Source organism: Lonchura striata, chromosome 1 (genome assembly GCF_050655825.1).
Source record: "Lonchura striata isolate lonStrDom1 chromosome 1, ASM5065582v1, whole genome shotgun sequence".
In the NCBI taxonomy this organism is placed as follows: Eukaryota; Metazoa; Chordata; class Aves; order Passeriformes; family Estrildidae; genus Lonchura; species Lonchura striata.
Window position 1 is genome coordinate 90635318 of NC_140703.1, and position 11612 is coordinate 90646929.

General features: G+C 53.1%; 2 protein-coding genes across 2 annotated transcripts in view; one reads left to right on the forward strand and one right to left on the reverse strand.

Moving 5' to 3' along the window:
• Positions 1-824, reverse strand: part of LOC110474635 (uncharacterized) — a 66756-nt gene extending 65932 nt beyond the window's left edge. The window contains exon 1 of the transcript XR_014949682.1: positions 702-824. The gene's annotated coding sequence lies outside the window, so the exon portion shown is untranslated. The remainder of the gene's footprint in view (positions 1-701) is intronic.
• Positions 825-4221: 3397 nt separating this feature from the next.
• POU3F3 (POU class 3 homeobox 3) lies at positions 4222-7230 on the forward strand. Its single transcript, XM_021538184.3, has one exon. It carries the CDS (start codon positions 4237-4239, stop codon positions 5554-5556), a length of 1320 nt encoding a protein of 439 aa, XP_021393859.1. The 5' UTR covers positions 4222-4236; the 3' UTR covers positions 5557-7230.
• The last annotated feature ends 4382 nt before the right edge of the window (positions 7231-11612 follow it).

The window sequence follows — 11612 nt, forward strand, 5'->3', positions numbered from 1 at the left end:
TCCTGGTTAGTTTTGATTGATTATACTCTTTCTGATGGACTTTCACTACAGAGCTCTAGATGTTGTGCTTAACCGTCTGTTCCCTAGTTACAATATTAACCCTGTGCGTGCACGCCGCTCCGCACCTTCCCCTGCCTCCCCCGCGCCTGTCCCTTCGCCGGCAGGTGCTCGGGTCACCGCGCCCCGGCTCGGCCCCGGCCCCTCTCCCGCCCGCTGCACCGGCCGGGCCCCCTCCCCGCCCGCCGGGCGACCCCCCCGCCCCCTGGAAGCCGCGTTTGAAAACAGCCCGCATCTCTGCCTCGCCTCCCCTTCACAAATCTGTAATATTTTCGAGAGCTTTCATCGCACCCCCCACGCCCCCCCCCCCCCCGCCCCGGCCCAGCCTCCCCGAGTCTTGGTGTTACAATAATTAACAGTGCCCAGAAAAGTGAAGTAGTAACCAGAAATACTTTCCAGCGCTGAAGAATTGCTTTGCTGCCTTGAGCTTTGGAATGAATCCATGCTTTTTATGTAATATTTCACTAAGGTGCTTTTTGTTGCTGGTGGGATTTTTTTTCCCTTTCTCTTTCCCATTTTTTTCCAGCCTGTTTCCTTCCAGGCAGTTGCCATGGGTTTCCCTGTCTTGTCCTAAGCTTTTGAAAATATATATCCAGAAGTCTTTAAAGAAAACAAAAGTAGATAAAAAAATGTAAAACACTTACCGATCAAACTCCCAGGATTTAGAGATTTTTTTTTTAATTTTTGATTTTAATAAGGTGACAGGGGGAAAAAAGCATGTTCTCAACTCCAGCGAAACGATCCATGTTAAGATTTTCCTTTGCACTGACTCCACTAAGCCCCGCTCTCCACTAGTCTATTATTTTCACCAAAATATATGAAAATTTATGCAAATGAAAATCAGCACTAACTGTTCTCCCCTTGTTATACTTTGGATTTTTTTCCAGACAAAACAATCTCACTCTGCAAGGGAGGGGGTGGGAAGAGTTGGGGAACGAAGTTGGTTGTTTGTTTTTGTTGGGATATTTTTTAAATAAAAGACCATACTCCAGCCTGAGCTTTATTTTTTGTTGTCTCTGTTATGAGGGTGTACGGTGGTTTGTTTTTTTTTTTTCTTTATTTTTGGGGGATTTCTCCACCCCCCACACCTTCCTTTTTTATTAAGAAAGTAGATCTGTTTGCAGAGGCGCTATCACGTTTCATCAGGCCACCTGAGACGGCTTTTGAAAGCGTGTACTGTGAAATTCATAGCAGTAATTTAGACAAAATCCTCACTGTATATTAATGAAAGACGGCCCCATGGCACCGTTCCTATCCTCCCCATTCAGTGTAAACAAAACCACGAGACTCACTCGGTTTTTGAGCTTGATCCAAGCAAAATCGGCTGGAAAGGAAAACATGGGGTTCTGGCACTGACTATTCAAACGTCTGCACCTGGAGATCTCAGATTTATTCAATGAAATCTGTGTTGGATCTTTTATATATATAAAAAGAAACCTTTGGAGGACGCATGGGAACAAATATATATACCTATATATATGCACATATATATATACACACATATATATACATATATATATATATACATATATACACATACATACATACATATATATATATATATATATATATATATATATATATATATATAAAATTATTATGTTTGGTGTTTAGTTACCAGCGCCCTTAAGATCCGTACGCTTCACTTGAATGTTTTTTCTAACCCGACCTGCCGTGGTACTTCGTGCCGTGCCAGCCGGGGGCTGGAGGGAGCCCCGAGCACCGGCTGCCGAGCGCGGCGGGAGCGGGACGGCATGGAGGGCGCTGCCAGCGGGACGCAGCTCACCGCCTCCCAGGGCCGGGTTATTCAGCGAGCGGAGGAGGGAGCGGGGCGGGCAGGGCCATGCGGGGGACGACGCTGCCCATTCCCGTGCCCGCACCGCGCGTTGTCTTCGCGCGGCCCCCGCCACCCGGGAGCGCGCGTGGGACGGCGCCGCGCGGCGAGGCGGTCACTGGCAGCGCCGTGTCCCCTCCGTGTCCGAGCGGTGTTATTGCACCGGCGGTCCCCGAGGAGCGTTCAATTTGCCCTTGTTTTTGTTGCCACTTTCTCTTTCTCCGTGGTTCACTGAGGTTGCCTGCGCGCAGTGTTTCCGCTCGGTCGCATCTCTCCCCCGCGCCCCCCGCCTTCCCCCGCCCCCCTTAACTCTTTCCGCTGGACGAGAAATAATACAGCGTTTCATGCCGCTGGGCTGGCTCCCTGCGAGCAGACCGCAGCGCGCAGGGCAAGCCCGGACGCCGGCTCCCCTTGCCACCTCCCCCGCCGACGGGGCGGCCCTTCTCCGGCGCTGCCGGGCCAGCCCCCCGGCGTGACGGCTGCGGACGGGCTGCCGGGGTCCGGGGCGCACCCCGGGGTGCGGGGACGGACAAAGGGAGGAGGGGGCGGGCGGGGGGCGGGTGCCTCAGGGGCTGAGCGCAGGGGGGGCCAGCTCCGAATGCCGGTACGGGCACTGCCGGTGGGAGAGAAGAGGGCGCGTGTGCCCGATGGTGACACCTTGGCACAAACGCCTTTCCGAATCCAGCCCAGTGCCGGCGTCGTTATTATTGTCGTTATTACTGCTGGTATTAATTATTACCGCTCGCACTCGCTCCTGCCCGAGCGGCGACGGCGGGAGAGCTCCGAGCGGTATGTCCGCCGGGCAGGAAGAGTTAAGAGGCGGAGGGAGGGAGGGAGGGAGGGAGGAGGAAGGAGGAAGGGGAGAGGGAGGAGGGATAGAAGCAAGGGGGGGCAACTTCCATCTCCGACGCCACTTCGCCTAAATTAAAAAGCAGCCAATCGGAACGGCCGGAAGGGGGGCCGCGCGGCCGGCGGCGCGCTGTCCGTCACGGGGCGCGCAGCCAATCGGCGGGGGCGGCGCGGCCGCGTCCTCGCGGCGGGGCCGGGCGCTCGCGGCGCGGGCGGCGGCGGGAGGGAGGGAGGGAGGGAGGGACTGACGGACGGACGGACGGACTGGAGCGGGGAGGGCGGGGGGCGGAGGGAGGAGGGAGGGCGCGGGCACGGCCCGAGAGAGGGAGGCGGGGAGAGGCGAGCGGCGGGACTCCGGCACCGCCAGTGCGCGCTGCCAGCCCGGCAGCCAACTTCCCCGCTGGAGTTAGTGTATAAAGGATACCATATATGCACACACACATACACACACCTCTCCACCAAGGCGCTCCTCCTCCGCCTCCTCCCTCGACCAACTGCTGGAATTAAAATAAAAAGCAAAACAAACACAACCAAAAAAAAAAAAAAAAAAGACAACAAACCAAGCGAGAGAGAGAGCGGGAGAGGGAAAGAAACAAATCGCGAGGTAACGACAAAATTCAACTTTTTAAATTTCTTTTTACTTTTTTTTTCCGACCGCCAAAAGGAAAGGTAGAGAGAAAAAAATGTCTTATCCAGAGCGTGACTCTAGCAAGAAGGCTCCGGCAGGACTCTTGTTTCAAAGGGGACAAAGTGCTTCAACAACAGCACAACTTTGAGAAATGCATCATCACCACCATCACCACCATCATCATCACAGGAAGTTTTCTTAGGACACCAACAAAACTTGCAATTAACAGAGCAAAAGGAGATCGAGGAACCGAGGAGAGAAAGACAGAGAGAGAGGCAGAAAAAAAGGAAAATATAACCACACACAAAGCCTTAAAGGAAGAAGAAAAGGAAAAGTTTCACTCTGAGAGGGGAAGGCTGAGAGGAGGAGATGTACTCCTAGGGGAGCGGAGGGGAGAAGGCACGGGGGCTTTTTGATCCCCCCCCCCCCCTTTTTTTTCGCTTTTTAGCCTTTGTTTGGTTTCCTCCCTGCGAGCAGCAAACCCGGGCGAGAAGAAGGCGGAGGAAAACTACATGTACAGCTAAATATTTCTCTTTTTTTGGAAAAAAAAAAAAAGAAAAGCTGAAAAAATATAAAAGGCGAAGAGAGAGCCGGTGACCGCAACGAGCGCGCCGCGGAGCGGAGGCAGGACGGCCGGCGGACGGGCGGAGGAGAGCGCGCAGCGGAGCGCTAGCAGGTGAACCCCGCGCCCCGGCGCCCCGGCGAGGCTGGGAAGGCGGCGGCGGCGGCGGCGGCGCGGGCGGCGGCCCCGGCAGCGGCCCCGGCAGCGCCGGGCAAGGGCGCTCGCGGCGGGCGCCCGGCAGCCGGCGGCGGCGGCGCAGCGGCGTCTGCGGCGCGGCGGGGGCGAGCGGCGGGCGGCGGGCGCGGGATGGCCGCGGCCACCTCTAACCCCTACCTCCCCGGCAACGGCATCCTGGCGGCCGGCTCCATCGTCCACGCGGACTCGGGCGGCGGCGGCGGCGGCGGCGGCGGCGGCATGCAGCCGGGGAGCGTGGCCGTCACCTCGGTGGCGGGCGGCTACCGCGGCGACCCGGCGGCCAAGATGGTCCAGAGCGACTTCATGCCGGGCGCCATGGCCGCCAGCAACGGCGGCCATATGCTGAGCCATGCCCACCAGTGGGTGACAGCCCTGCCCCACGCCGCCGCCGCCGCCGCCGCCGCCGCCGCCGCTGCCGCCGAAGCGGGCTCGCCCTGGTCCGGCAGCCCCGTGGGCATGACGGGCAGCCCCCAGCAGCCGCCGCCGCCGCCCGACGTCAAGGGCAGCGGCGGACGCGACGACCTGCACTCGGGCGCGGCGCTGCACCACCGGCCGCCCCACCTGGGCCCCCCGCACCAGGGGCACCCGGCGGCCTGGGGGGCGGCGGCGGCCGCCCACCTACCCTCCATGGCCGGCGGGCAGCAGCAGCAGCAGTCGCTCCTCTACTCGCAGCCCGGGGGTTTCACGGTGAACGGCATGTTGAGCCCCCCCCCCGGCGGTCAGAGCCTGGTGCACCCGGGGCTCGTGCGCGGCGAGACGCCGGAGCTGGGCGAGCACCCCGGGCATCACCACCACCACCACCACCAGCATCCCGGGCACCACCCGCCGCACCACGGCGGCGTCAACAGCCACGACCCGCACTCGGACGAGGACACGCCGACCTCCGACGACCTGGAGCAGTTCGCCAAGCAGTTCAAGCAGCGGCGGATTAAGCTGGGCTTCACCCAGGCCGACGTGGGGCTGGCGCTGGGCACCCTCTACGGCAACGTCTTCTCGCAGACCACCATCTGCCGCTTCGAGGCCCTGCAGCTCAGCTTCAAGAACATGTGCAAGCTGAAGCCTTTGTTGAACAAGTGGCTGGAGGAAGCCGACTCTTCCACGGGCAGTCCCACCAGCATCGACAAGATCGCCGCCCAGGGCAGGAAGAGGAAGAAGCGGACCTCCATCGAGGTGAGTGTCAAGGGGGCCTTGGAGAGCCACTTTCTGAAATGCCCCAAGCCCTCCGCCCAGGAGATTACGAACCTAGCGGACAGCCTGCAGCTGGAGAAGGAGGTGGTCAGGGTTTGGTTTTGCAATCGGAGGCAGAAAGAGAAACGGATGACCCCCCCGGGGATCCAGCAGCAGACCCCCGACGATGTCTACTCCCAGGTCGGCACCGTCAACTCCGACACGCCGCCCCCTCACCACGGACTGCAGACCAGCGTGCAGTGAGGGGCACCGCGGGCGGGCCGGGCAGCGCGGGGCAGCGCGGGCCAGGCCGGGCCGGGCACCGCCGCCGGCACCGCCACCGGCTCCGGCACCGCCGCGCACAGCCGCACGCTCACACAGACACACACGCGCGCACACACACACACACACACACACACACACGATCCAGGCTCGTTCAGACTGCTTGTGTTTATATATATATGGATATAAGCGTGCATCTATATATATATAAGATCGATACCAATAGGGAGCGGTGGAGAAGGTCGATCCGAGCGAGAGCGTTTAGACCGTGTTGGGAAAACGGGGTGGAGATGCATAATGCACCAAAACTGCAGATGTGCCGGGGGGTTGGTTGGTTGGTTGGTTGGTTGTGGGGAAAGGGCTTGGGGGGTGGGCTTGGGCTTTTTAAATTTTATTTTTGTTTTTATTTTTCTCCAAATTATCCCCTTCTCGCAGTAAGGAACACCACTGTCTGCGCTTCTTCTCTTCCCTCCTCCTCTCCCCGCCCCCCCCCCGTGCACTCTTCCCCCCATCCCCAAAAGGGCTCTCTTCTATGAATCACAGAAACTTTTTTTCTCCTTTCTCTCTCCCTCTTTTTAATTTTTTTTTTCAATGGGAGCAGTCAAAAAAGGGAAGCAGAAGAAAAATAATCTGGTTAATCAGAGGGTGCCTGCTGCATTCCAGCACCCTGTTTTTCTTGGCCAAACCGTAGAATTTTGGTGCAAGGCAGATATCCACTCTGAAAACATATATATCTATATATCTATATATTCTGCAAAATGAAAGGGTCCACTTTTTCCAGGAAAAAAAAAAAATATGCACACAGCACTAAAAACAAGCAGGCTGAATAGGGAAGCAAATACATATATATATATTTATCTATATATATAGGTATAGCTGTAGAACAAAAATATGGAAATAAATGCCCGCACGCGGAGAAAACTGACCCTGAGGAGAAAGGGGGGAGGGACAGACGCCAGGGGGAGGGTGAGAGAAGGAGAGGTTGTTGGTCCCTAAAGTTCGAGCTCTGTAGAAGGACTTTGCATGAATTAAAGGAACCAGGGAAAGAAAGGGAAATAATTTAGGGCTGTCAAAGTCCTGTTCCTGACGGCTGCCAATCATCATGGAAGAGTCATAAAAAATCCACTGCTAATATTTTTTTTATTAATATTTTTATTTTTTATTTCTGGACTGATTCAGATAAAGGGATTTAGAAGGACTGAGCATCTGCAGCTGCACTTATCTGAACTTCTCCTCTCCTAAATCCGTTGCCAACTTTGATTGAATGGGTGCTGTGGATGTGATTATATAATACTGCCATTTCCAAGCAGTGTTTTTGGTAGGTTTTAATAAACAGACTTTTCAAAAAGACGGCAATATAGAATTGTTAGATCCGTTGTTGATCTAAAAAAAAAAATTTGCTTTATATTTTCATTAAATGACTTCTTTTAATATTTTATTCAGAATACCTATGAACTGCTGCAAAACGGTAATTTATTTTTTCCCCAGATCTTGTATTACGTGTTTTTTTCAGACGAGCACAAATCAAAATGAAATGAAAATATGGACAGTTGTTAGGTAATAAGGGTATCTTTTGATGTGATAATTTGATTGTAATTTAATTTGAGTAGTGATTCCGTAAGAGCTGATTGAGAAAATAAATTTGTTAGAATGAAATAGTCTGTGTCTGATGCATAAACACTGTGTCGAAAAACAAACAAACAAAAAGTTCTCTGAAGGGACATACTGCTAAAGTGAGAGAAATACCGAGGGTCCGACCTGCCGGCTGCACGGCCCGTGCTCCCCGGCAGTGCCCCCGCCTCACCCTTGCTGCTGCTCGCCCGGCGCGGGGCTCTCCCCCTGCCCGCCTGTCCGCCGAGCCCGAGTGTCCGCGGTCCCTTCCATCAGCCCCGGGGACCCTGTGTCACCGGGAAGAACGGCGAGATGGGAGCTCAGCAAACGCCACCTTCTCCCCGAAAGGGCTGTGGCGCCTCGGTTTAGGCTGGCACTCGGACGCGGGCGGTACCTGAGCGCGTCCTCAGGTCCCGCGTGGCCGGTGCTAAGAGGGATGTTTCCAAAAGTTCAGTCTTGTTTCCTCTCTTTCCAAACTGAGGCTAGACGGAGGTGGGGGGGGGGGGGGGTTGCGGGGTGGGGGGCAATGAGGGAGAAGGGGGGGCTGAGCTATAATTTATTTTGACTAATTTTATGTATGTATTAATATTTGTATTTAATTTATCTTTATAATTTAAAGGAAATTATTTTTTATATTTTTATTTTGATCGAATATATAGAATATTACTTTCAACATCCCACGTGCGGTCTGCCTAGTTCACCGTTTCTGTTGTTGCTGTTGCTGTGGCTGTTGTTGTTGTTTTAAGGTTTTTCTATGGGGTGTGAAGTGGTGTAGTCTAGTTTTCTCCTCCACTTTGCCATAGCGCTGCCATGCCTTCTTTGCAAACACTCGCGAGTGTCAGTAACGTTGGAGATGCCAATGGATGCACTAGCTGACCTGTCATATTTATCCACTAGAATTTATTGCAATGTAGGGACAAGTGAATGACCACCTCAACTGTCTTCATTTTGCAGCGGGGAGGTTGTGGGAAGTAGAGAGCTGCAAGCTGCATCTAATGCATCCACTCGCCCCCATTGATAGTCTGCTGGAGAATAAGATTTTCTTTTATGATCCAGCTCGTCTGTGGCTCCTTCACCTTCCTCTTCCTCCCCTCCTCTGCGCCCCCTCCCTCCTGCCTTGCTTCTCTACGTGCTGTTGAGGCAGGGGTTAACCCCCCAGAAAACTGCTGTAGGAACAACAAGCATTTCTTCCTTTCAGATAGGCCCTGTGTAAGTCCATAAATCAAAGCCAACCTGGGAGCCGCGCACCGGGATGCATTATTTTAACACCAGCTCGTAGTAAATATCACCGTCCGTTTGATTTGTGAAATCCGAAAGGCCCTACTGACAACGGAGGAAATAAGAGGGGGGGGGCGGGGGGGTGGGGGGAAGAAGCCAACCCAACAAAGGGAAAGAGAACCCGAAAGGGTAAAGGACGCTATTTCTTTTGTTCGTTTTAGCAGAAGCTGCTGGCTGATTTTGCAGCTGGGGAGGGAAGAAGGTCCGGGCGGGGGCCAGCGTGCAGGCGGCCCGGCCGGGCTCCCCTCCCGGGGCCGGGTACCACTGACACGTGAGGTGGGATCCTGTTTTCACACACGAAGGGGAGCAGTTGTATTAGCCGCGGAGAAAGTCTATTTAAATTTCGGAGCGGTATTTGGTTACTCGATTTGGATGGCAACAAAGAGCTAACGTTAGGCTTCACGCTGGTTTCTATTAAAAGGCAACCTTTGCGGGTTGCTGCCTCCGAAAAGCTGGGGGTTAGGCTGGAGGAGTAACGTGTGGTCGGAAGGACCGGCAAAATGTGCCCGTTCCGTGGACTTGTTATGCACAAAAAGTGAGGCCATGGGCGCTCCCCCCTCCGCCCCTCCGCCCCCTCCCCCGCCCCCGAGAAACTGAATCCTTTGAATGTATTTAGGAATTTCAGGGTTGTGAGTCTCTGAGATAGCAAGGGGTAGATAATAAGTGAGAGGGTTTGCGCTAAAGGTTATATTGTTACACGTGTAAATAATGAAAATATTGTTATATATCGCCAGATCGCTTAATGAATTTAGTAATTGTATTCATTTATAGTATCAGTGTTCTGTGCTTGGTAATAGAGTCAGCATCGTTTTCCTTACTCTTTTTTAAAATTATTATTTCTTTTTTTTTTTTTTCCCTGCCTAAAGGAAAGCCAAATGTTTTACAAAGTTATGTTTGATCAGACTGGGTAATCCCGAGATGTGTATTTATAGTTTACATTTTCATATCCTGCGGTCCTCTATTACGCCCCAGTCTTCTCACTCACATCCCATCCTTCCCCCGTCGAGTCTGTACACAATAAATCATTTTCAGGTGTATTTAAAATAGTCATGTCACTGCTGTTGGTCTGCGTATATATTCCGAAATTTAGCAGAGAGCTCTACTTTGGTTTAAAAACGCCGCAGTTCCTATCGGAAAGTGATCTTTACAGAATCCTTATGCTTTAATGTAGTTATTCGTGTTTGCACATTACAATGCTCATAACTTGTTTTGTATGAATGGTTTTAAATGGAACGTTTAGAGAATAATTGGTTCTAATATGAAATGCAGTATATACTATTGATAATTTTATCAATAAGTGTACTATTTTAAATAACTTTAACAATTAAATTTGGGTTTTTAAAAATTATATATTTGTAAAATATTTATCCTGTTGAAAGCAACAATACATTGTTGTATTTATTCGTTTATTTTTGTAATAAATGATCAACATCTTCAAGCTACAGCAAAATCGATACTTCTATATATTTATACAGGGATACCTTTCTGAAGCGCAGAGATGCACATTCCGATTTGGCAGCGAGTGTAAAGATTACCTCTGTAACTGGCAAGCTGCAGGACAAACTGTAGGCGTGAGCTTCTTCGCCACATGTACTTTAGTTTGCTTAAGTTCCAGGGTAATTAATCAAACTCTAAAAGGGACGCAACAAGTCCCGACCTCGGAGGCAGGCGTGGGGCGAGCGCTTGAGGACAGGGATTCATTTTGCTAATGCCAGGGCTGACCAGAAGCTTGGTCGCCTCTGGCGAGAGGAACGGGTGGCTGGATGGAGCGATCGGAGGAGATGCAGGGAGGTGGTTATTGCCCCATCGGTGTTTTCAGTTGCAGTTTGGCACAATGGAGCGGGCGCAGCCTTCAATAGGCGGCGGAGCGAGGGGAGAGGAGGGCGGCGAGCGGCCCCGCAGTGTCAATGACACAGCAGTAGGGAGTTCTTTGGCCGAGAGGCTTTGGCGACACAAAAAGCTAAGGGGTGAAGGCCGAACGGGGGAAGGCTCGCCGCCCATCCCGTCCTGCCCGACACCAAAGGAGCAGCCGGGCTCGCAGTGCTGCCCGCGGGGCCTCGCCCCCGGGGCTGCGACGGGACTCGCGTCCCCCGCACCCCTCCCCAGCCGGGGCGGCGGCGGCGGGGCCCGGGCCGCGCCGCGCGTCGGGAAACGGGGGTGCCGCGTTCCTCCGCTCGGGGGAGGCTGGGCCGCGGCAGCGCCGACGGGGCGGCCGCTGCTGCCCGCCTGCCCTCCGTCCCCGGCGGCCGTCCCGGGGCGGCGGCGGCCCGCGGGAGCCGGCAGGCGGGCGGCGCGGTGCCGCGGCGGCAGCTGCCGCGGGTCCCACAAGTTGTTTTCCTCGTGGCGACCATTCAGCAAAACGCAGGATCCTTTCTCCGAGATTTAAATTTCGCGGATGAATTACCATACAGCGGTTGCTTAGCAACTAAATTCAAGCCGGGCTAAGAATATGCAAGCTTTTTGTATTCTCATTAATAAAAATGCCACTCTGACACAGCAACCTGACTTTGGATCACTGCAACTTCTGTAAAAGCCATAGGAGAATACAAACCGGCTCCTCCATTTAATTACAGATCAGAGTGGCTTGAAATGTGATGTTTTGTTAATCTATCTTCCTAAAAGCGATGTAAAAAATAACGGCTTTTCAAGAGCAGTGGAAAACTACTTTTTTAATGGAGCTGTCTCCTGGTGCTACTGATGGCTGCAAAGCAAAACCTTTTCTTTGAGTCACACTTTCAAGTAGCATTCCCCCCTTCCGTTTTGAGTTTCCTGAAATTAAAAAAAAAAAAAAATTATTAAGACATTTGGAGCCACAAGGGAAAAAAATAAAAATAAATAAGCTGCAGCCGATTAGCGCATTAGAGAGGAGAGCATTGCTCGGGAAAGGGAAAGGGGGATTAAAAATGTCAAGGTACAGCCCCTGCTATGCACAGACCCACGATGAGGGCTGCAGTCTGTCCTTGCTCTGAAGCAAGAGTCTCTTCTGCAGAAACGGCTCTCTTTGGCATAAAGTGCGTGGGCACATCGGTGGGGAGGGCGGGGGAAAAGCCTTCAGGGACACCTTGTTGAATGTTTCTCTCCAAAATTTATTTCCCCTTCTGCTAACATTTACTTTATATTGCTTTTAGATCGGCAGTGATAAGATCTTG